At 45.5% G+C, this 26,801-nt stretch overlaps 1 protein-coding gene across 1 annotated transcript in view; it reads left to right on the top strand.

Annotated features, from left to right (window-relative positions):
* The first annotated feature begins 354 nt into the window (after positions 1 to 354).
* Positions 355 to 26,801, top strand: part of ninl (ninein-like) — a 106,360-nt gene continuing 79,913 nt past the window's right edge. The window contains exons 1-4 of the mRNA XM_084322141.1: positions 355 to 489; positions 7,542 to 7,753; positions 11,219 to 11,315; positions 15,801 to 16,000. Coding sequence (XP_084178267.1) covers positions 7,571 to 7,753; positions 11,219 to 11,315; positions 15,801 to 16,000 — 480 coding nt within the window. The 5' untranslated portion in view covers positions 355 to 489; positions 7,542 to 7,570. The remainder of the gene's footprint in view (positions 490 to 7,541; positions 7,754 to 11,218; positions 11,316 to 15,800; positions 16,001 to 26,801) is intronic.

Here is a 26,801-nt window from a genome sequence, read left to right as displayed (position 1 = left end):
TAAAAAGTGTACTTGTGCTATATAATGACAATACATAAAAATAAAAGACCAAAGAGTTGATTCAAACCACAGCTTTGATTCAAACGGTGGTGCCTCTTCTTCTGTGACATGTCTTGGGTTATGTAACATTCTATGCTGCTCGCTACTGGCCCCTTTGTTTAAACTGTGGAACTAAACGCGACGCAGGCAACTATTATCGCCCCCTTGTGGTTCAAGTCGGCACGGCAGCGCCTCTCATTCACTCCGCCAGGGAGCAGCCAGTAGGAGCAGCCAGCGGAGCAGCCTCGCTTTGGGTTCTTCGTGCTCTCCGTTCTGCCTCTACATGCCTCTGGACTAACAGCCGCAGACTAACCATCACCAACCAGCTGCCAGCAGCTGTGTTCTGGAGCATCAGCCCGACGACTGGAGGAGCTTCGACACAAACGACATCCATGGAGGAACCGTGACTTTATTATTCTAGAGTCGGAGGATAACTTTCTTCTTGGCGGGGTAAGAAGAAAATCTACATTTGAGAGGAAACTTATTTCGTCAATACGCGTATTGCTATAATAATAATAAGAAGAAGAAGAAGAAGAAGACAGTGTACTCGATACGTTGTAACCAGTGTGAGTGTTTTTGAAAGTGAGACGCTGCTGTGAGGTCGGTTACTTTGTGCCTTGTTACTATTGTCGCTCGAGCCTTTTGTTTCTTCTCTTCTCTCGCGCCCCGTTCCCATGGTGAAGCTCACAGCCCACTCACCGCGCGAGACAGACAGGCGAGTGGGCCAATCATGTGTCCAGCAGCGCGGGGAGGAGGGCTCACCTATTGGGACCCTGATTAACTTGTTCCCAGCTTTAGACCCTGATGTAAACAAGACGAAAGTCTTTCTCTGGTCTGCATCCCCTTAACAATTGTGTGTATTGAACTGTACTGTACTGTACCCATTCTGCAATCTGTTAATTAAAGTTATCAAACAATCAATCAAACTAACACCCCCCTCGATAATCATTATTGTGCTACAGCTACAGTATTGTATTGCTTGTGGATTACAGTGGATCATGGTAGGATATAAATATGAACTATTTATAGGCAGGCATTTACCATGTGATAATTATATAGATCTATACAGGTACATCCTATTAGTTACACTGCTGGCCAGTATGACTTAGTACCACAGTGTCGTTATACCTGTATATCACTGTACATATTAATACTACGACTCTGTACATACATCTGATCAACACTATTACTCAGTAGTACTCATTTATATTATATACCCAGTTTAATCACCTGTACATTCTATATTACTATTGCACTCTACTACTATATTTGCACTCTGGTTGGATGCCAAACCTCTTTTCGTTGTACTGTACTTGTGCTATATACATGACAATATATTTTAATCTAATCTAATTAGCAACCCACTGTCTAAAAGTTAAAAGCAGTGGTCGAAATGACTGAACAGTCAAAAGGTCATGAACAGAGGAAGAGATTATAGATTACCACGGTGCTGGTTTGGTTTATGTGAATCAAGACTCTGTGGGTATCTTAAGGCAGGGCAGATGTTTTTGGATTATGACGTCTGGATTCCTGAAGGGACCGATTCCATAGAAGCTGCTGGTTAATGTCCCCCCCCCCTCTTACAGACCCTTGTCACCACCACAGACAGTCAGTCTCCGTATCCCGTTGTAATCTTGTGTTGTGGTCGTTACAACGGAGCAAGCGTTTGACACAAACCGTAGCTCATGTTTGAGGAATGGTATTTGAGATTAGAGGTTTGATATAATCATTCTCCAGGCAAAAGGAACAGATTTAATACCTCGTCAGATCTTTCTTTGGCACGGCGACTTCACTGGACAGTGGACACACGAGCGTGGTTGGTGATAGAGAGGTCAAAGGTCACCCAGTAAACCCACCAGTATGGTGTGAGCCTCAACCCACTGAGCCCCAATAAGAATGTTATCGGCATCTTAAGTTATGAAATTGTAGGCCTACTCTCTACGACGTGATTATTATTACCATTCACGTTGTTGACTTTGTTTCGACCGCTACTCTACACGGTTCAAGTCACTTTTGGTACAATAAGGCCTGGAAGTGAGTCTCTTTGTTTACGTTGTGAATTGATTGAATTAGAGTGGGTTGATCCGCCTTTCAGCAGGAAGACACACAGATAAAGAAGAATTTCCAGAAGAGCCCAGTTGGCCTGTTGCATAAATGGTAAATGGCTGCATTTATATAGCGCTTTTATCCAAAGTGCTTTACAATTTGTTCCTCACATTTTACCCATTTATTCACACACCGGTGGCAGAGGCAACCATGCAAGGTGCCAACCTGCACATTGGGAGCAATTAGGGGTTAAGTGTCTTGCTCAAGAACATTTCGACACGCTGCCTGGGAGGAGCGGGAATCGAACTGGGAACCTCCTGATTACCAGACGACTGCTCTACCTCCTGAGCCACTGTCGCCCCCAAGAAGCAGCGCACTGTTGAAGAAGCAGTGCACTGATTAATCTGAGCTCAAATGTATGTTAGGTTACTTCTGTAGTGTGGTAGTGAAAGATTAACCTTCTGTAGTGTGGTAGTGAAAGGTTAACCTTCTGTAGTGTGGTAGTGAAAGGTTAACCTTCTGTAGTGTGGTAGTGAAAGGTTAACCTTCTGTAGTGTGGTAGTGAAAGGTTAACCTTCTGTAGTGTGGTAGTGAAAGGTTAACCTTCTGTAGTGTGGTAGTGAAAGGTTAACGGAGGGTTATGTATATAACCCAGTTCTATGAGTTAAATGGTACGCTCAGCACCTGTCTGCACTGTACTTCACTTCGTGCACGAGCACTGAATAAAAAATTCCACCATGTACCTTTACATCCCAACATCCGTCTGACCACACCCCCTTCCGCTTACCTTCATAAGCAGGTGTGTGGTTACCTACTCGCCTCCTTCCCAAACTTTCACCACAAGGTGAGATCAAGGGACGCAGCGGCGTCCAGGTGCTGAGCGCACCATAACTCATAGAACTGGGTTATATACATAACCCTCCGTTCTATGTCGTTAATGGCTTGCTCAGCACCTGTCTGCAACAGGGGCTGAGCGGGAGCCATAGCCCGACAAATGTACCCCGCTGAGGCCCCCCACAACCATCAGACCGGGGAGGACCGAGCCCACCCGACCCTCCCTAATGGAGGATACCCCCCCTATTGGAGGTTCACAGGAGGGCGACGGATCCGACCGTGCGAAGAGGCACTCAAGCAACCCAACGCACAGGGTGAGCAGACCGTGGCTTGACCCCACGACTACACACACGCACAACCCGCATGCCACCCGGAAACGAACGAAGGAACAACCTCGTTACTGCCCCCAAAATCACGGGGTCAAGAGCAAACCCAACCCCGTGGCAAGGCCGTAGCAGCGGAGCGCGAAGGAAGACCCAGTCCCACTTAAGGGGGGGGCCCGGAGAGGTCAATGACGCCAGGCATTAAGACCCCACCAGGCGGTCACTTAGTGACACCGCCCCCCACATCGCCAGCGTATTCGGATAGGGTCCCTCCAAGAGCCGCAGAGCGGGCCCTTTCCCCCCAATAGCCCACCGCCTGGCACACTGACCCTGCAGAACAGGCAGTCAGCATTGGCGTAAGCACACAAAAAAAAAACAACGGAAGCAGGCAGCGCACCGGGGAAACCAGGCAACAGGCTGTAACCTGAGCCTGGAGTACTGCGGACGAGACAGGCGCCAAGGAGTCAGCTGAAAACAGCCCCTCCGGTGGAAGGGGCGCATGCTGGCGTTGTTGATCACCATGACAAAGCCTCTATCAAAAAAAAACCACCCAGAGGGGTCGAGGCAGAGAAGGCTGACATGATTGGCAGACGTCATGAACGTGCAGGGGCACACTCAACCGGGCAACCCGGGAGTTGACTGCTCCAACACACCAGGGAACCAACCACCCCCATGATCACATGCGGTGGTTGTTCCTATAACCCCTCAAGAAAAAACTCAAACACACCTGCGGGTATACACTGGCTATACCGCAGTACAAGTGTTTCAGTTTTCAAAAAAGGGTTATTCCAGGTCTACGGTATCAACGAAACTTTACTTCGGACCGGGCCCGGCGGCTCGGGAAGCACACAGGGTTACTAGAGGAGGTCCAGAAGACCACCCTGACAACCCTCCCTCCGCCATGCGAGAGAGAGAGAGGAGCGAAGAAAAAGAGAGAACCAGCCCCTTATGATAGTGCCAGGTACAAAAAAGTGTACCCAACAAGGGTCTCTATAGCGCCTAACCTTGTGACACCCCGGGCCGACCCGGCATTTTCACGTGGCCAATCAGGCCAACCCCGGAAATCAAATCCATTGCGGAAGTGATACACGCGAACGGGAGAGGGAGAGGGAGACACGCAGAGTGTTTACAGTTCTCTCTCTCTCGGTTCGGGAGCATGGGATGTGGCGCAGCGCGGTGGTGGACTTCCTCGAACGGGAGAGGGAGAGGGAGACACGCAGTCTCCCTCTCCCGTTCGAGGAAGTCCACCACCGTGGGTCTATCTCTCTCTCTCGCTCGCTCTCACTCGGCTGGCAGCTAGAGGGGGGCAGGCGTTATTATGCAAATGAGGAGGTTTAAACTTTACAGCACTGACAAAGTTGAACAAAGTTGAAAAAGAAAGAAAAAGTTATTTTTTTATTTTTTTATTCCATTTCTATTGCTCAATTCCGCGATTCCGTCCGCGATTCCGTGAACGCGGATTCCATATGGCTCTAGTGGAGAGTTCAGTGTTCTGATGGCCTGGGGGAAGAAGCTGAGCCGGAGTCTCTGTGTTCTTGCAGCATGTGTACGTAGGCGCTTGCCTGAGCTTGAACAGGCTGTTGTTGGGGTGGTGGGGGTCTTTCATTATTCTGCAGGCTCTGGATTTGCACCTCCTGTTATATAAGTCCTGCAGGGGTGGTAGTGCAATACCCGTAGTACGCTCTGCTGAGCGCATCCCTCTCTGGAGTGCCTTCCTGTCCTGTGCCGTGATGTTTCCAAACCAGGCAGTGATGTTTCCAGTCAGAATGCTCTCTACAGCCCCGGAATAGGGAGGTGTAGTGGTTACGTCATTGCCGTTTTTCGTGTTCCACCCTCTGTCCAACGCAATTGCCCATTTCTAAATCGCCTCGTTTAAAACAAATAAAGTATTAACATTGGCATGGTGTACCTTTCTGTGCTTATTCATCCACAATCTATAGCTCAACATGAAAATATTCGCAATAAAAAAAATCGCAAAATTTTATTTCAACCAAAAATGTTTAAACAATAAACAAATGTTAGTCATAGAAGGGAACTTATTTTGTGCAAAAATGGAAAGCTTTTCAATTTCCATGCCGCAGAATTGTTACAATAGCCGATAATCATGGGCGGTCAGGTGGCGTAATGGAGATTGCGTTCGTCACCAACCCCGGAGCGGCTGGATTTGCCTGTTCGAATCCAGCTCACAGCTCCGGGGTTGTCACCAGCTTGGCTGGCCGTTCACACTAAATACAATTGGCAGTAGTAGAGGGTGGGAGAAGCTGGCGGGGTGGGTCCGGGTCGTTGTAAACAGCGACTCCTACAGTTCGGTCGGGGCGCCTGCTAAGCGCGGATAGGATCTAAGTGGGATAGTGTGATCCTTCCACACGCTACGCCCTCTCAGTGAGAATCCGCGCTGCCAGGTGAAAAGAAGCGGTTGATTGGCTGGACGTGTGTCGGAGGAAGCACGTGGTAGCCTCCACTCTCCCAGACCGACTGTGGGGGGTAAGTGCGCAGCGACCAGGAAGGGGATTGGGAATTGGCATAATGACTAACATTGGGATGGGAGAAAATCGGAGGAAAAAGGAGAAAAAAAAATAAAAATAAAAAATAGCAGATAATCCATTTTCCCAATGATAAATCCCTATACGGGTGGAACAACCAGTGACGTCAGACTACACCTCCCTATAGAAGGAGTGGAGTATCTTCCCAAATAAACCTCTTGATTCTATTCTTCTTGATTCTTGTGTATCATCACAGATGTCTGAAAGCTTAACCTTCTGTAGTGTGGTAGCGAAATGGTTAACCTTCTGTAGTGTGGTAGTGAAAGGGTTAACCTTCTGTAGTGTGGTAGTGAAAGGGTGAAAGTGTTACAACAACAAAACATTATCTAAAAAGAAGAAGCATTTTTTTTTTTTTACTTTAGTCATTTTGTTTCCCTTTAATAACATCATCATCTCTGAACAGTAGTCGGGTCTATTTGACTTGTGTGATGATGACGTCGGACAACATGGCAGCTCAACAAAAGAAACCCAACAAAACAAACATTGTAGATAACAATGTAGCAGAACAAGTCAACACAAACATCAGGCTCTGTCTTGTTTTTAACACATTCGGGGCCATTGGGATCTGTCTAATCCCACGCTATACGGCCAGCATTTCAAAACAAACTTTCATTGTGCGTGAGGCTGTTTGTAGAGCTAAATCTATACTTTATATTATTGCTATCTGTCCATTCTCATTGTCAATTGACACTATAAACCGTCCCTTATACAATTTTTTTTTCATCAATACGTTCCCATTTTATAGCGTCGTGAATATGAACTATATACCGGCATGTTCTGGTATATTTCCTGGAACGCGAGATAAAGGGTGCTAAGCTAATAATAACGATAAATCGAATGGTGTTTCGGCTATAGACAAGCTAGAGCTAAAACTCAAAATGCATATTGTCGGTATCATGGTCCACCATGAATGCATGAAAGGGGGGGGGGGGGGGCGGGGGACGTTGTTTCTGATTATTGATTACCAATAACGGCATTAGCCTCAGTAGCCTTATTCGCTGATCGGCTGGTTGAGTATGATAACAAGGCCTGATCAGCATGTAATTTACATGAAAAAGCTCTTACCTGTGGCCGGTTGGACTGCAAAAAGGATTTTCCAGTTATCGATCGCCATCTGGTAGATCCATATGTCCATTGGCTGATGATATATTCCTTTACTGCATACTGAATTCAGCGTCCCAAAGACTTTTCCAGGCCATCGGCTACACGCATAGCTTTAGGCTAACAGAACCCCACCCCAAAAAAAATAAAAACACCGGTCTGTAACAGGGAACACTGTATTATCGAGACAGCGCCCCTATAAGGATCTGGCCGGTAATGCACTTTTCCGAATTCCAAGAGTAGGGTAAATCTGCAGTGCCGCAGGGTAACATTGAGTAGGATATTACAATGGAATAAAAGCCAAAACAACCTTACCACGTATACGTGGTTGGCCCTCAAGCGTTGGATCCGAAACGTATATATACATGGTTGGCCCTGAATGTGTTAAAGGACAGTGGGCGGTCCACTCTCCTTAGTGTTCTGTCCTTATCAAGACTGTAGGAAGGACACAGGAGAGGAGGACACAGGACAGGAGAGAAGGCTCTTGTGAGTTCTGATCCCAGGCCAGCAGGAGTGTTTGTGTTTCCAGAGGTGGAAACATGTCGGCCTTAACCACTACATCTTCTCTGGGCACCAAACGTAAGGTATTTATTTTCTTTTGGGGGGGTCACAGCTTTTGACTCTGTGCTTGTGGCTTGGCCTGGTTTCGGTCCAGGTGGTGGCGGAGGTGCATTATGCTCCGGGATGGATGAGGACGACCAGAACCGCTACGTGGCCCAGCTGAGGGAGGAGTTCGACAGCTGCGACACCACCGGCACCGGCTACCTGGACAAGGAGGAGCTGACGACCCTCTGCCAGAAGCTGCACCTGGAGGCTCACCTGCCCCTGCTGCTGGACACCCTGCTGGGGCCACACCACTACGCCAGGGTATGGAGCTCTCAATGTCTACTATCTATCTATCTATCCACACCACTACGCCAGGGTATGGAGCTCTCAATGTCTACTATCTATCTATCTATCCACACCACTACGCCAGGATATGGAGCACTCTATGTCTACTATATATATATCTATCCACACCACTACGCCAGGGTATGGAGCTCTCAATGTCTACTATCTATCTATCTATCCACACCACTACGCCAGGGTATGGAGCACTCAATGTCTACTATATATATATCTATCCACACCACTACGCCAGGGTATGGAGCACTCAATGTCTACTATATATATATATATATATCCACACCACTACGCCAGGGTATGGAGCTCTCAATGTCTACTATATATCTATCTATCCACACCACTACGCCAGGGTATGGAGCTCTCAATGTCTACTATATATCTATCTATCCACACCACTACGCCAGGGTATGGAGCTCTCAATGTCTACTATATATATATATATATCCACACAAGCTCTCAATGTTGCTTTATTCTTAACATAATAATATATATTTTTCCACACCTGTCTGTACATACCTGCATATAATAATTTTTACACTGACCCTTAGCTGCCAGAGTTGTACCCTTGTTGTACAGAACTTGTAAGTCGCTTTGGATAAAAGCGTCAACTAAATGACTAAATGTAAATGTAGATACTATATCATTATCTATATCTGTACATATCCCTTACCTTTGCGAGCACGGGGAGAACATGCAAACTCCACACAGAAAGGCCTGGGAGATACCCCACCTGGGTACCTGGCAACGCAGAAAACCTGGTCCCCAAGCGGGAATCGAACCCTGGACCTTCTTGCTGTGAGGCGACTACACCACCGTGCCGCACCTCCTGGTTTGAGAATAGCACAGCACAAGACCGCAGCAGACTACAAAGAGTGGCCCGTTCAGCCGAACACACAATTGGAGGTGGGCTTCCCACTCTCCAGGACATTTATAACAAGCATTGCAGGGCCAAGGCTAAGAGAATAATCAAAGACTCTAGTCACCCAAACAACTGCCTCTTTGAACTGCTGCAGTCAGGCAAGCGCTACCGGAGTCTCATGGCCAGTACAGAGAGACTCAGAAGGAGCTTCTATCTCCAGGCCATCAGGATGCTCAATGACAATGACACTATGTAACAACCCATCATCTACACTCACTTTACTCACTTTAGACACTACTTATCTATTATTAAAGAGATTTGCACTACATTCATACCTCATTTGCACCTTACCCTAAGTTTTGTACCTCATTTCATTTCTGCATTGTACCCCACTGTTACTCATTTTACTCTGTATTGTATATTGTATACATGTATATTGACTGAACATTCCTTTACTTACTTTTTACTTACTTCTTAATTACTTTTGTTTTTACTGTATGAAGCACACTCTCAGGGGCTCATACAGAAACAAGCATTTCATCATAAAGTATTCGGTATTTTATTATGACAAAATAATAAACAAACTTGAACTTGAAACATAGTGTCTTTACCTGTATCACTGTACATATTAATACTACAATTCTGTACATACATCTGATTAGCACTATTACTCAGTCAGTAGTACTAATTTATAGGGGTGGGACGATACATCGATCCAGATCGATATATCGATCTATTATCAATAATCAAATAAGATCGATGCAACGTAAAAAGATCGATTCATATTGCGATACTCTTATTTTGAAAATCCCGCGAGTCATATCCGCCGGCGCCCAGTATTGTGAAACTCCGTAGCAGAACGGGCGGAGCTAACAATATACTCGTTATCACCATACATAACGCTTATATTGAAACACGTTGACATTAGGGCCGTTCTTTCAACCTAAAAGTGCACTTTCTTCAACCTCAAACCAAAATTCCTTAGCAACCCGTGTTACTAAGTAAATAAATCACGGAACGTTAGCCACGTTAGTTAGCCAGCACCAGCCAGGTCCCGACGTTAGCTCTCAGAACGTTAGCCACGTTAGTAGCCAGCACCAGCCAGGTCCCGACGTTAGCTCTCAGAACGTTAGCCACGTTAGTTAGCCCACCAAAGAATCGATATCGTATCGTGATGAAACTGGTGATTCCCACCCCTACTAATTTATATATTTTATACCCAGTTTAATCACCTGTACATTGTATATTACTTTTGCACTTTACTGTTACATTTGCACTCTGGTTGGATGCCAAACTTCTTTTCGTTGTACTGTACTTGTGCAAAAGTTTGGCATCCAAACAGAGTGCAAATGTAACAGTAAAGTGCAAAAGTAATATACAATGTACAGGTGATTAAACTGGGTATAAAATATATAAATTAGTACAGAGAGAATGTAACAGTAAAGTGCGATAGTACTTTTGCTATAGTATGATTGTACAGACAGACGTGGATATATATACAGCATTATTGTACATGCTATCATACAGAGTTATATGGGTTATATTCAGGTGTGTAAGTAGGTATATAGAAGCATTGTATGCAGGTATATTCAGACAGAAAAAATATAGATCCTATTATTAAACTACAGAAAAGAGCTATTAGAATAATAAACAAAGCTAGTTACCTTGAATCGACAAATCCATTATTCATAAAGTCCTGCACATTAAAATTTGTAGATATGGTGTACATAACAACCTTGGAAATAATTTTTCGTGCTAAGAGTAAAAGCCTACCAGTTTGTATTCAATGTCTCTTTAGACCAAGAGAAGGAAAGTATAATTTAAGAGGGTTATGTATTTTTTATATTTTTTTAATATATTTTTTTTGGCATTTTATCGCTTTATTTATTCTACTGCGCAGTCCAGTAGAGAGAGACAGAGGAGGAATGGGAGACAGAGTGGGGGGAAGACATTCGGCAAATAACGACGGGTTCGGGAATCGAACCCGGGTCGGCCGTGTCGCGGCCGTGTCGCGGCTGAGCGCGCTATGTGGTTCGCCACTGGGGCGCCCCGGTTATGTATTCTTAAAACATGTAAAACAGTAATAACTAATGTAAAAGCTAGATGTGTTTCAATTTTGGGAGTTAAATGATGGAATAGCCTTATAGTGATGGGGTGAAGTTGTGTACTTCTCAGGGGAGATTTAAAAAAGCCTTAAAGGATCAAATAATTCAGTACAGTTTTGAGTAAAACATCAAACATTTGTTTTTTTCAAAAAATTATATCTTGCAGCATATTTAAAAAAAGAATTATCTTAAAAAATATTAAAATATATTTCGTTTTTAAGAATTTGTAAAGGATAGGCAAAAATAAGCATGTGCTTCAGCCTATTCCTTTTTTTCGGTCATTGACTTTGGATTTTGTGTGTGAGCTTACCTTGAATATGTACAATTGAATTTGTGATTCTTTTTAGTTTTTTGTAAGTCCACACAAGTGTGTTTTTGATTTATCTGTAAACAAGACTGAAAAATAAACTTCATTTATTCACATGGATCAGATATTCAGTATCCCTCCTCTTTATTTTGCAGGTGAATTTCGAGGAGTTCAAAGAGGGTTTTGTAGCCGTTCTGTCTCGCTCTCTGGACTTCAGTACCTCAGAGGAGGAGAGCAGCTACCTGGAGCCAGGTGAGACTGGACACACACTACAGGATTTCCTGCCCCAATGAATCACCAAAGTCGCCACCCCGGGTCAAATCTGCAACAGCGTTACACTCTAAACAGCACCAGCGTACCACTCTAATATTCCGCTGACGTGGAGAAGTCATCACAGGGGCCGTTCCAGATGAGAATCGTTCAGAATGATTGACATCTCGGAGGAGCTTCTCAGGTCTCAAAACAACATATTTGACAAAAGAAGAGTAAATCATCGTCGTAGGTTTCCCCCCTCTGTCAAGATTATGAAGTCAAGCGGCTGGGTGGCGCAGCGGACATTGCGCTCGTCACCAACGCAAGAGACACCGGGTTCGACTCCGGCTGTCGGCGTTGCCTCCGGCTTGGGCCGGCCGTCATACTAACTCAATTGGCAGAGTTAGGGGGTGGAAGTCGATGGGTGGTAATCTGGACGTTGTGGACAGCGACTCCTACAGGTCGGTTGGGGGATGCCTGCACAGCAGAGACAGGAAATGACGGGGGTAGTGTGAGCCTCCTACACGTTACACCTCGCCAATGAGAGTCCGCGCTGGCAGGTGAAAAGATGTGACAGGCTGCCTCCTCGTGTATCGGAGGGGACACGTGATGCAAGGCTTCTATCCTCCCTACAACCGGCCAGTGGGGGGCATATGCGAGCAACTTTCAAGACAGGGGAGGGGAGAATTGGCACAATGGAATTGGGATGGGAGAAAAATAGAAAAAGAGGAGAAAAAGTGGATAAAAAAAATGTAAGATTAAGAAGTCAAGTGGGTCTCGTCGAGGCAGGATGTGTTGATTCTGATGAAGTGTTGACCAACAATTCATCAGCTGGTGGTTTGCCATTGTCCGTAGATCAATCGACGTGGATGAGTGTTGAAGATAAGACAGTGTGTCACCGTGGATAAAGCTGCCTCTGATAAGCGTGCATCTTGGGGCCCACTTGTATTGGCCCTCAGCCTCAGAGTGTCAGCATTGGATGAAGATATAGAGGCTCCTTGCCAGTGGTTGGTTTGACTTGCTTCTCACCAGACTGGTTGATGATGCCACGTCCTTTCTTTATCGCCTGTCATAGATCGCTGTGCGGTGTGATTGGATGCAATTCCAACCTTGTCGTGGATATAGCCGTCTGGTTGTTTCACACTGGTTCTAGCTGTGGCTGACATGTCTACACACGGAGGGGAGTGGACAGAGGGAAGGTTGGCAGAGCAGATAGAGGCCATCAGTCAGGAGCTTGGCGTGTTTGTTGCAGCCGAGATGACAGAAACCTTCGCCAAAGCAGAAATCATAAACATCGAGCGCCACGCTGTAGTTAAGCCCAACTGCAGGAACGTTTAAGAAATGGTTCAGGGAACCATGTCTGCAGTTATCCTAAAGTGCTCTTTTTAATGGGGATATGATCATGCAATAGGATAGTAGTCATGTAACAATAGAAGGTTACATGTAAGAGTATGAATGTAAAGAACCCTGCAACAAAGAAATCACAATATACTGTACACCGTGGAGCTGAAGGATCTATGTCTTTGATGTTAAATGGTTCATTTATATATATCTCTTTTATCCACAGCGCTTTACAATTTTGTTCCTCACATTCACACATTAACGCACAGACGGCAGAGGTGCAAGCTGCCAACCTGCTCATCGGAAGCAGAACCGGGAACCTTCTGATTACCAGACGACCACTCTACCTCCTGAGGCACTGTCGCCCCATTTGATGCCACTTATAGGAATAATTACACAATCAATTAGAGCTAGAAAACCATTGGAAAATAGCAATGTATTGTCCTTCCTGTCCATTTAACTCATTCAGCTATTACCCTCATCCCTGTAGTCAATGTGCCAGCTTTCCATTGCCTATTTTCACCGTGCGTCACAATGTTTGCAGAGCTATATCTATATTCTATATTATAGCTATGGAGACAATACTATGGCTCATTTGACAGTCACTATCTCTCGTCCAACATGTAAAAAAGTAAATTTTTTCATGTATACGTTTGCGTGTTATCCCGTGGTGAATATTGTATAGTTTCAGAGTGATCCGGGCTAATTCCTGAAAAGCTGAGTTATGGAGCGATATGTGAATTTAGCTAAAGTCGTTCACGTTGCTCGCCTAGACACGTTACTATTTCAAAATCAAAGGTATATAATAGGCATTATGTGGGGCGACTGGGTGGCGTTGATGCTCTGATCGCCTGCAGCGGCATACGTTTGAGTATGTTACATATGATCATTGCGATTTCTGAAATCATTGTTGGATCAAAGTAGGATTGATGTCATATAGTCCTTACCTTTACTAGGAGGTATCCCAAAAAGAATGTTCCAATTGTCTGATCGCGATTTCCAGTATTGATGTACATCGGGTCCCTGACATGAACTGGCACAAAATATGCATGAAGTGTGCTGAACGTGTTCCAAAGTGCTCGGATGAAGTGATTCACTTGGCTTGGTCTAAATTCTCCGCCCGGACCATATATAATGTAACACACAGTGTGAAATAACAATAAGGTTTCAAAGGGTGGGCGATACTGCCACCTAGCAGGATTCGGCCGGCATTGCACTCTCGGGGTCTCAGAATGAGTTCCAATGATAAGACTGAGGTCTGTGAGAGTGTATAGGATATTAAAATCGAAACTATCGAAAAACGTAATATTAATAATGTCTAATATTACAGAAACAAGTACGTGAAGTGTTGCATTGTGAACCCTTCCTGTGAAATGGTTTTATGAATTGATCCTGAAGCTAACCACGAGATCAGGCCAGATCAAAGTTACATCTCATGCGACTCTCTCCCGGAGAGGCTACACACATGACCTCGCTCCAAACCAGCTCGATCCCTTGTCCCTCTGCTCAGTGCACAGGGGGCCGATGCCCTCCAAAATGGGGCAACCCGTGACGTGAGTGATCTTCATGAGATTGTGTTTCCACTTCTCTTGTATTATGCACAAGTAGGCTACATTCATGCCTGGTTGAATATCGTGTGTCTATTATGTGTTGTTTTCATTCCCCGTTCAAACGCTCTGGTTGGCTCGGGAGGTAGAGCAGTCGTCTGGTAATCCGGAGCCTGGAGGTTCCCGATTCGATTCCTGCTCCTCCCGGGCAGCGTGTCGGAAGTGTCCTTGAGCAAGACACTTAACCCATAATTGCTCCCGATGAGCAGGTCGGCACCTCGCATGGTCGCCTCCGCCGTTGGTGTGTGAATTTGTGAGTGAATGGGTAAAAATGTGAGGAACAAATTGTAAAGCGCTTTGGATAAAAGCTGTTATATAAATGCACCATTTACCATTTACGCATGAGAATGTTTATAACCTCTTGTCCTAATTAGCCTCACGGCCGACATGAAAGACAGAGTGATGTTGAATATTTCACGTTTTATACTCGAAATCAAGTAAAAGCAGCTCAACTAAATAATTGATCTAGTGTGTTTTTGCTCGACCATTATATAATAGTCTGTAGGGCAGTCCCTCGTCTCATCGCAGTCTCTTTGTCAGCCGAGGTAAAGCGATCTGTTCCTCGTGAGTCTTTGGCGTTGTTTGCTTTGTGAAACGCTTTAGGGTTATTGTTCCCCGGACTAGCAGGAGGACTGCTGTGCTCCTTTCTCCTCCAGAGCCTTCAGAGGGATCTAGTGTATTAAACCCAAAGCTCAACAAACCCCACAGTTGGCCTATTTAAAGCGACGACGGCAGCATTCCTTCATGACAAGGGTTTGGCCAACCTCTAATTTACCAGACCAGTGTGTATTTTCTGGCTGTGCCCGGACTCTCCCTAGTGCCCAGAAACCTCAAACACTGGCACGCTGACGCCAAGTGCACCGTCTGTTTGCAATTGTTGCCGTGCGGTCTTTCTGGACGAGGCAGAGTTGCACCTGGGCGGTTCTGTCGAAGGTTTCGGTGGAAACGTGTTGGTAGCGAGCGGCTTGGAACCCGGGTTCATTTCCTGTTCTATACAACAACAACAAGGGTTTGGTTACCGACGCAGGAGAGAAGTTAACCAGCGGCGTGCGTGCTGACCGGGACCAGCGTTTCATTCACTTCCTGGTCGCAACGCTGCTATGGCAACGGGCCCGCAGGCGCATATTTTGCCGCTTTGTTGTCGAGGAAACACCGTCGACGTCTAGACCTTTTTTCTTTTCTTTTTTCTTCTAAGGACCTTGCACTGCCACAGGAAATAGACGTGGGTCTATTTAGAACGACACTCTTTCGGTTAAAAGGACACTTCACAAAATCTCAGACGTAATCCCAAACGTCTCACTCAAATGCAATCAAATTCACGAACTGAGTTGGAATCTGTCATCCTCTCCTCCTCATCTCCTCTCCTCTTAACCTCTCCTCTCCTCTTGACCTCTCCTCTCCTCCTCTCCTCTTAACCTCTCCTCTCCTCTTGACCTCTCCTCTCCTCCTCTCCTCTTGACCTCTCATCTCCTCTCCTCCTCTCTTCTTGACCTCTCCTCTCTCTCCTCTCCTCTCCTCCTTCTCACCATCCCTCCAGTCGTGCCCGAGGAGGTGAAGCCCAAGTTCGTGAAGGGGTCCAAGCGCTACGGCCGCAGGTCTCGACCGGACCAGCCCGACCCGGAGCTCACCGCCACCTCGGAGGACTCTCCGCCATTCAGGACGGAGCCGACGGACTCGCCCCCCGCTGGAGTCCGCAGGGCCAAGCTCCGCCGCTCCACGTCTCTGGAGAGTGTCGAGGTAACCCTCTCTCTCTCTCTCCCTCTCTCTCTCTCTCTCTCTCTCTCTCTCCCTCTCCCTCTCTCTCTCTCTCCCTCTCTCTCCCTCTCCCTCTCTCTCTCTCTTTCTCTCTCCCTCTCTCCGTTCTGTGTGTGGCTGTGTTTATAGCATGGCTCTGTAATTGGAGCGAGAGCCATCAGGAAGATTGCTGACTTTAAACTTCTGGGCGCAGAGCCTAAGCGTAGAGACCCACTAAGTACGCTGGGAAACCCGTAACTCACGCCCCCCCCCCCTCCCCAGCTCACTGATGTGTGCGTCCCATGAATGAGTTGCATTGTACTTTCTGCCCCGGGTGAGGCTCGTCTCGAATAACTGGACGTCCTGCCACTAGTTGGCTTGTTCTTGTTTTAATAGTCTTGCAGCTCTGTGTTCTTTCCACGCCGCTGAATACCTGAGCCAGTCAGTTGAGGTGGAATGGGGGGAGGTTTCGTTTCGGAGGCCAGTGGCTCCTCTCCCCTCCGTACAGGAAGTGGGATTGCGTGGAATGTGCTACTGGCAGCCCTGGCTGGACCCTGCCCCCCCTATCCCCCCCCCCCTCTCTCCCTACCAGCCTGCACTGCCTCTCTGGGCTCTGCTCTGGCTCCAGATCAAAGATACCTCTCTCTCCTTTCTCTGACTCTTTCTCCCTGGTTCTGAGAGACTCGTCTCCTACTCTTTCTGTTCTGATCTTTCTCTCTCTCTCTCTTTCTTCTGTGTTCTTTCTCCTCTCCTCTCTCTCCTCTCTCTTTCCTCTGTGTTCTCTCTCCCCTCCTCTCTCTTTCCTCTGTGTTCTCTCTCCCCTCCTCTCTCTTTCCTCTGATGTTCTCTCTCCTATCTTTCTTTCTTTCTCTCCTCTCTCTCCTCTGTGTTCTCTTTCCTCTCTTTCTCTCTCTCTCATCTCTCCTCTGTGTGCTCTCTCCTCTTTATCTCTCCTCTGTGTTCGCTCTCCTCTCTCCTCTCTTTCTCTCTCTGTGTTCTCTCTCCCCTCCTCTCTCTCTTTCCTCTGATGTTCTTTCTCCTATCTTTCTTTCTTTCTCTCCTCTCTCTCCTCTGTGTTCTCTTTCCTCTCTTTCTCTCTCTCTCATCTCTCCTCTGTGTGCTCTCTCCTCTTTATCTCTCCTGTGTTTGCTCTCCTCTCTCCTCTCTTTCTCTCTCTGTGTTCTCTCTCCTCTTCTCTCTACTCTCCCCTCTCCCTTTCCTCTTATATTCTCTCTCCTCTCTCTTCCCTCTGTGTTCCCTCTCCTCTTTCCCTCTCCTCTCCCCACTCTCCTCTCTCTCTTTCCTCTGTATTCTCTCCTCTCTCTCTCTCCTCTCCTTCCTCTGTGTTCTCGCTCCTCTCTTTCTCTCTCCCTTTCCTCTGTGTTATCTCTACTCTAGTTATCTCTCTCTCCCTTCTAGCTCTCTGATTCCATGAGACTCCTGCTACTCTCTTTCTTTTTCTCTCTTTTGCTTTCTTTCCTACATTTAGATTTAGTCATTTAGCTGACATATTTGATCTCTCTCCCCCTCTCTCTGTCTCTCATTCCTCTCCCCCTCTCTCCATCTCTCTCTGTCTCTCATTCCTTTGCCTCTTGTCAGTGTCTCACTTGCTCTCAGTATCTTCTCTCTCTCTCACTCTCTCTCTCCCTCTCCCTCCCCCCCCTCCCTCCCTCCCTCCCTCGCTCTCATCATAGAGTGGGATTTGTACCATCTGGCTCCTAGCTATCTCCTTTACAGTCTATCTGTCTTGTGTAATGTTGGTGTTTTGATTTGCTGACTCAATGATGAGGCGACTGAGCTGGAAGGAGTTGTTTTTACAGGCCTGGTTTAACTGTGTTTACTTTATTGCAGTTAGCTGCAGTTTCCCGTATTCCTACATTATGGTCAAATAAAACAACTGCAGATCTCTACATTAGTCGCCAGCTCCGGAATTACTATTGTAAGGCAAAGGTCAAGGGTCGCTGAGAAGGACCTAAAGCATTTTATTGTGTTGTTGGGATTATTCTGGTGTGGGGCTTTTAGTGCATAGTAAATGTCACGTGTGTGGTATTTAGTGGATTATCAGGCACAGTGAGAGTTTCCTGCAGTAAAATATAAACGTTACACTTCACTATGTAAACGTATTTTGCAACATGTCAGTATTATGTGCCAGGGTCGTAAATTCCAGGGGTGCCATCTGCCATGGTGATATGGAAGGGGGGGGGGCTTCAAAAAAGAGGCCCCTACCATGAGTGCCTATACATGACATAAAATAGCTATAGCATTCACAGTGGTTTAAGAGGAAGGCCCCTCTTAACACTTTCGCAGCCATTGGGATCCGTCTAATCTCACTCCATAAGGCCAGCTTATCATAACAACCTTTCATTGTGCGTGAGGCTGTTTGTAGAGCTAAATCTATACTTTATATTATTGCTATCTGTCCATTGTCATTGTCAATTGACACTATAAACCGTCCCTTCAATATCCCTTAAATAAATAATTGTTTCATCAATACGTTCCCATTTTATAGCGTCGTGAATATGAACTATATACCGCAATGTTCTGGGGTATTTCCTGGAAGGCGAGATATAGGACGCTAAGCTAATAACGTTAAATCGAATGGCGTTTCGGCTATACACAAGCTAGAGCTAAAACTCAAAATGCATATTATCTGTATCATGGTCCACCATGAATGCATGAAAGGGGGGGAGCGGGGGACGTCGTTTCTGATTATTGATTACCAATAACGGCATTAGCCTCATTAGCCTCATACACTGATCGGCTGGTCGGCTATCAAAGCAAGGCCCGATCGGGCTGTAATTTACGTGAAAAAGCTCTTACCGTGGGCTGGTTGGATCCCAAACAGGATTTCCCAGTTATCGATCGCCATCTGGTAGATCAATATGTCCATTGGCTGATGCTATATTCCTTTACTGCATACTGAATTCAGCGTCCCAAAAAGTATTCCAGGCTACATGCTAAAGGCATAGCTTCAGGCTAACAAAAAAGTCCACCCATGATGAAAAGAAAAAAAACACCGGTCTGTAACAGGGAACACTGCATTATCGAGACAGCGCCCCTATGAGGATCTGGCCGGTAATGCACTTTTCCGAATCCCAAGAATAGGGTAAATCTGCAGTGCCACTCGGTGACATTGAGTAGGATATTACAATGGAATAAAAGCCAAAACAACCTTACCACGTATACGTGGTTGGCCCTCAAGCGTTGGATCCGAAACACGTATATATACGTGGTTGGCCACGAATGTGTTAAATATTCCATGAAATAATAAAAAAATAAAAGATTCCATCATTTCCCCCCCTATGTCTGCATCTAGTTCTCATGTATTTATTATCACTCTGTGCAAAAAAAATTTGAGAGAGACATGAGAGAGACATGAGAGAGACATGAAAGAGAGAGACACGAAAGAGACATGAGAGAGAGAGAGAAATTAGAGAGAGAGATGAGAGACATGAGAGAGATGAGAGAGAGACATAAGAGAGAGATATGAGAGAGACATGAGAGACGTAAGAGAGAGAGAGAGGGAGAGAGATGAGAGAGAGAGGGGGCGAAAGAAAGTGTTAGAGAGAGGGACAGAGGAAGGGACGAGAGATGAGAAACAGCAGGGAGGGATGGGAGATAAAGAGAGAGAGAGAGAGAGACATGAGAGGGGGGCCAGAGGAAGGGATGAGAGACAGGAGGGATGAGAAACAGGAGGGAGGGAGGGATGGGAGATAAAGAGAGAGAATCCCTGTCACATGCAGGCTGTTGATGGAAGGATGGAGCAGCTCATAGTCTCTCCGGCTTGGCAGACTGACGGGAGTCGCGTGCAGCTGAGAGAGACCCGAGTCCAGTGGAGGGACTGGAGAGAAACAGTAGGGATGCACTGATACTGAGACTGGTGTCTGATATCGCTCTGATAACAGGCTCAAACAGGATACCGGGATCAAAGCACCTCAGTTGAAATGGCTCTCTCAGTATCATTCCAGAAATCAAGGCAAAGTGACTTGATCTGCTGCATGTCTGACACATATAGAAGCATCATGTCAGATCTCCCTAATGGAGAAAAATACATTATATATCAGTCATTCTTTCCAATGATGCCAAATCGATGGTGTACGTCTATCCTGTTCAGCAGAAGCAGTGGATTGGATCACTGCTCAGTAGGGCTGTCCCCGACTAAGGATTTGGATGGTCGACTAGGATTGGCCAAAATTTGCCGTTAGTCGACTATTGGTCGACAAAAAAATAAGTATAATATTTTTAAAACTTTTTTTTTTTTTTTTTATCATTCCATTTGGGCCGTGGGGGGTGCTTAATGTCTGAAGGAGTCGACTGAAGGCTTCTTGTCCTCTGCAAAAGCATGCAATTGGTCCACTGATGGATACATCTTGATATTTGTCTAGTCTAGTGTGCATTAGATGGGTGAAATCCTCTTTCAGTGCCTCTGTGCCTGTTTTCGTAGGCAGTTAGCCTCTGGTATGCGTGCCATTAGCGTTAGCCACGCTTCTAGGCCTCTTTTCTTTTGGAAAGAATGATAAAAAATATATATATATATATATATATTTTTTTTTTATTATATTCGACTAAGAGGTTGGCCAGTCGACTACGGCTCCTTTCGACCGATTAGTCGACTAATCGATTAATAGGGGTCAGCCCTACTGCTCAGTATTATGGATATAACGGTATGACATCTATCTACTGTTACGAACTGGCTCAAGCTCGCAACAAGAATGGGGAGACACAGGCACAATTTAATAACGGACAAGATAAAAAATAAATAAATGGACAAGAGAAAAATAAATCTCAATTTGGTCAGTATTGTTATTTGGACAAGCAAAGCCATTACTTTAAGTTGCAGGCAAGAAAGACAAGTCTGCCCACTGTCTCTGGTTTTAAAACTGCCCTGTTGCAGGTAATATTTCTTTTTAAAATGATTATCTATCGATTATTAAAATATATCGCGATAATTATCGTTATCGTTTTATCGCCCAGCCCTAGACCAAATATGTGGGGAGTTCGCCGGAGACCAGAGGCAGCCTCTCTCTAATATCTTGGCTGGGACACACCGGCCCAGGTGTGCCCCAATTAGCCTGACGAGCCTTCCCCAGCTCTGCTCTGCCAGCCAGAGCGCCTGAATACTTTGGGCAGCCGAAGAGTGTTTCCGCGTCTCTGATTGGCCAGGTCATTTCTGGTCATGTGACATGTACGCCCAATCGTGGGACCGCAAGTTTCTAGCCTGGTTAAGCTTAGGCGCTCGTTCGAAGTTGGTTAAGGTTAGAGTTTGTCTTAGACTTAGAGCATGGCGATAGAACGCCTGCCCTGATTCCGACGGTTAAGCTTAGGCACTCTTTCGAAGTTGGTTAAGGTTAGAGTTTGTCTTAGAGCATGGCGATAGAACGCCAGGTAGTTTGCAGGCTGGTAGAGCCGGAAATAGGTGCAGAACTTGCTGTCCCACGATTGGCGCTGACCTGGCCAATCAGAGCGCAAAACTCGAACGCGGAAGCACTCTTTGGCTGCCCAAAGTATTCACGCAGCCAGAGCAGAGGAAGACAACGCAATGTGGCAATACAACAGTATGACATCATCTATCTACCTAAATACAACAGTATGATGTCATCTATCTACCTAAATACAACAGTATGACATCTATCTACCTAAATACAACAGTATGATGACATCTACCTAAATACAACAGTATGATGACATCTACCTGAATACAACAGTATGACATCTATCTACCTAAATACAACAGTATGATGACATCTATCTACCTAAATACAACAGTATGATGACATCTATCTCCCTAAATACAACAGTGTGATGACATCTATCTACCTAAATACAACAGTATGATGACATCTATCTACCTAAATACAACAGTATGATGACATCTATCTCCCTAAATACAACAGTGTGATGACATCTATCTCCCTAAATACAACAGTATGATGACATCTATCTACCTAAATACAACAGTATGATGACATCTATCTCCCTAAATACAACAGTATGATGTCATCTATCTACCTAAATACAACAGTATGACATCTATCTACCTAAATACAACAGTATGATGACATCTACCTAAATACAACAGTATGATGACATCTACCTGAATACAACAGTATGACATCTATCTACCTAAATACAACAGTATGATGACATCTATCTCCCTAAATACAACAGTGTGATGACATCTATCTACCTAAATACAACAGTATGATGACATCTATCTCCCTAAATACAACAGTGTGATGACATCTATCTACCTAAATACAACAGTATGATGACATATATCTCCCTAAATACAACAGTATGATGACATCTATCTACCTAAATACAACAGTATGATGACATCTATCTACCTAAATACAACAGTGTGATGACATCTATCTCCCTAAATACAACAGTATGATGACATCTATCTACCTAAATACAACAGTATGATGACATCTATCTACCTAAATACAACAGTGTGATGACATCTATCTACCTAAATACAACAGTATGATGTCATCTATCTACCTAAATACAACAGTATGATGTCATCTATCTACCTAAATACAACAGTATGATGACATCTATCTATCTAAATACAACAGTGTGATGACATATATCTACCTAAATACAACAGTATGATGACATCTATCTACCTGAATACAACAGTATGACATCTATCTACCTAAATACAACAGTATGATGTCATCTATCTACCTTTATACAACGGCATGCAAATTTCTCGATTCTGATTTGCTGAAACGGTCATTTTACACGTGTTTATTCTTCACAATTCCACGCTGCTGGCCCAGGACCCGCCCACAACCGAATCACATCACATCACTCCGCCGGATCACAAGATGCCGGACAATAATTTAACAAATGGATATGTTGATAACGACTAAACTACTAAATATCAAGCGATTCTGTCACAGCGAATGTCTTAGTCCTTTAAACAATGTTGGATGATGTAATTGATGGGTCTTGAATCATTGTGTAACAAAAGAAAAATCGCGGATTGATTGATTGATTAATTTGCTATTTCTTTTTCAATTTTCTTTTCATTCTCTCTGACTGCAGCCCTCACTCTCACACTGTCCGACGCTGGCTCAGTCTCCACCCACCCCAAGCACACACACACACACACACACACACACACACACACACACACACGCACACACGCACGCACACACACACACACACACGCACACACACACACACACACTCCTGTCTGCAACGCGGGGGATAGTCAGACTGAGAGAGAGCTGGGTGCTGCGCTGTTCTAAGTGAGCATGGCCTATTGAGTTGATTGATTGATTGCTAATTTTATTACTGTACGCTTGGTTTCCAACTGGTTAAGTTTAGGCCCTCTACAGTAGGTTTAAAAAAATAAATAAAAAAATAGGGCGAAGAAAACTTTTTTTTCCTATAGGGCAAAGAAAACGTTTTAATTTGTTTTACCTACTTTCTATAGAAGCATCTAAGAATGAAGTTCTATAGAAAGTAGGTCTGCAAGGCGGTTAGGTGGCCGAGCGGAGATTGCGTTCGTCACCAACCCCGGAGCTCACAGCTCCGGGGTTGTCACCAGCTTGGCTGGCCGTCCACACTAATACAATTGGCTGTATTAGAGGGTGGGAGAAGCTGGCGGGGTGGGTCCGGGTCGTTGTAAACAGCGACTCCTACAGTTCGGTCGGGGCGCCTGCTAAGCGCGGATAGGACCTGAGGGGGATAGTGTGATCCTCCCACACGCTACGCCCTCTCAGTGAGAATCCGCGCTGCCAGGTGAAAAGAAGCGGTGATTGGCTGGACGTGTGTCGGAGGAAGCACGTGGTAGCCTCCACTCTCCCAGATGATCTGACTGTGGGGGGTAAGTGCGCAGCGACCAGGAAGGGATTGGGAATTGGCATACGACTAACATTGGGATGGGAGAAAATCGGAGGAAAATGGAGGGGGAAAAAGATAATAATAAAAAAGTAGGTCTGCATCCCCTTAACAATTGTGTGTATTGAGCCGTACTGTATTGTACCCATTCTGCATCTGGTAATACAATTTTCAATCAATCAATCAATCATTCCAATAACAACCACTAACTTCATAATTAAAAACTAAAGAAAAGTTGGATGTGTTAGTTGGTTGGATGTCTTAGTTGAAAGGCAGTTGGATGTGTTAGTTGGTTGGATGTCTTAGTTGAAAGACAGTTGGATGTGTTAGTTTGTTGGATGTCTTAGTTGAAAGACAGTTGGATGTGTTAGTTGGTTGGATGTCTTAGTTGAAAGGCAGTTGGATTCCAATAACACACAGTTGGATGTGTTAGTTGGTTGGATGCACTTCCGAGCTGCTTCCACATGGAGGCAATTTCTCTTTTTTGCTGTTGTGGGAACTACTTTTTCTGGCGGATGGTTTTTTCAATAAATCTTCGATTAATGTGTGTTTATTGTATAGCAATAAGGTTGGATGAATGTGGCAGTTGTATAAAAGCATTACACCACTTGCAGTCGTGATTTGTGAACAATAAACCATGCCATGGGGGGTCTAACGACCACCCCTAGGCATGGTTTATTGTTCACAAACCACTCCTGCGCGTGATGTAATGCTTAAAAATACAACAGTATGACATCTATCTACCTAAATACAACAGTATGATGTCATCTATCTACCTAAATACAACAGTATGACGACATCTATCTACCTAAATACAACAGTATGACGACATCAGAAAATACACACAACAATCTGGTAATCTAGTGCAGTTTAATAATGTATATTAATCTAGTGCAGTTTAATAATGTATATTAATCTAGTGCAGTTTAATAATGTATATTAAATGACAAAGTCCACTGTTGCAATTTGATATTGCTAGCAACTTGAACGTGTGACGTTTTTCCCCCCTGGCTGTCACAATTGGAGCTGTGATTAGATTAGATTAGATTACATTAGATTACATTAGATTCAAATGTATTGTCATTATACAGAACAAGTACAATACAAGCAAAAGAAGTGCAGATGTAACAGTGTGCAACATAAACCTGGACCACGTGGGCTCGGTGTTACCGGAAGGGTTTACGGTTCAGAACCATGGTTGCTTGGTACCTTAAAATGGTATAGCGGTTACACTGTGTAGGACTGGACTCAGTCAGTAGGACAGTGAGGAGGTGTCTCTACAGCCCCAGTACAGACACCTGGTGTCAGTAGGACAGTGAGGAGGTGTCTCTACAGCCCCAGTACAGACACCTGGTGTCAGTAGGACAGTGAGGAGGTGTCTCTACAGCCCCAGTACAGACACCTGGTGTCAGTAGGACAGTGAGGAGGTGTCTCTACAGCCCCAGTACAGACACCTGGTGTCAGTAGGACAGTGAGGAGGTGTCTCTACAGCCCCAGTACAGACACCTGGTGTCAGTAGGACAGTGAGGAGGTGTCTCTACAGCCCCAGTACAGACACCTGGTGTCAGTAGGACAGTGAGGAGGTGTCTCTACAGCCCCAGTACAGACACCTGGTGTCAGTAGGACAGTGAGGAGGTGTCTCTACAGCCCCAGTTGGAGGTGTGTGGAATGTTGCCGTTAGCTAGTAGCCGCCTCTTGTCAATGTAAATAATTGAACCGCTGCTGTTGAATAATTTCACACGAGCGCATCCCTCCCTTTTTACATCACGTCCCGTGACTTTGTTTAGTCATCATACGTAACCTACGTACAGAGGGCGACAGTGGCTCAGGAGGTAGAGCAGTTCCCGCTTCGATTCCCGCAGCGTGTCGAAGTGTCCTTGAGCAAGACACTTTTTAACCCCTAACTGCTCCCGATGAGCAGGTCGGCACCTTGCAATATGGTCGCCTCCGCCGTCGGTGTGTGAGTGAGTGAGTGAGTGGGTGAATGTGAGGAACAAAATTGTAAAGCGCTTTGGATAAAAGAGTTATATAAATGCACCATTTACCATTTACCTACGTTTATTTATTTTAGTTTTGCCTCGTGCGTCGAATAACAACTGTATGTTGTCCGTATAAAACGCCCCGAAAGGAGCTCTCCTCTCCTCCACGTCGAAGCCATACAGTACAGTAGGGGGTTCGTTATTTAGTTATACGTGTTACCATTTATTAACCAGTGTGATATGGATGTGTTCTCATGAAGGAGAAGTGAATGACAGCAGGTGCACCTCCTCTACAACAGAACTGCGTTTCTGCGTTCGAGTTTTGCGCTCTGATTGGCCAGGTCAGCGCCAATCGTGGGACAGCAAGTTCTGCGCCTATTTCCGGCTCTAACAGCCTGCAAACTACCTGGCGTTCTATCGCCATGCTCTAAGACAAACTATAACCTTAACCAACTTCGAACGAGTGCCTAAGCTTAACCAGTGTAGAAACTTGCGGTCCCACGATTGGGCGTACATGTCACATGAACAGAAATGACCTGGCCAATCAGAGACGCGGAAACGCAGTTCTGTTGTAGAAGCCGCAGTGAAGCTCGGTTCCCAAATAATCCATGTCAACATTGGAATCACAGCGCGTCATTAGTGCCACCGTTCCCATGTTTATGTGGATCTTTATTACAAGTTGGTTCAGAACGGTCCTCCTGACCGCTCCATGTTCCTCCTGACCGCTCCATGTTCCTCCTGACCGCTCCATGTTCCTCCTGACCGCTCCATGTTCCTCCTGACCGCTCCATGTTCCTCCTGACCGCTCCGTGTTCCTCCTGACCGCTCCATGTTCCTCCTGACCGCTCCATGTTCCTCCTGACCGCTCCATGTTCCTCCTGACCGCTCCGTGTTCCTCCTGACCGCTCCATGTTCCTCCTCCTGACCGCTCCATGTTCCTCCTCCTGACCGCTCCGTGTTCCTCC

This window comes from Notolepis coatsorum, assembly GCF_963971535.1.
Source record: "Notolepis coatsorum genome assembly, chromosome: 9".
Lineage (NCBI taxonomy): Eukaryota > Metazoa > Chordata > Actinopteri > Aulopiformes > Paralepididae > Notolepis > Notolepis coatsorum.
Note: the sequence above shows the minus strand (reverse complement) of the source record. Positions and strands in the feature narration are given on the sequence as shown.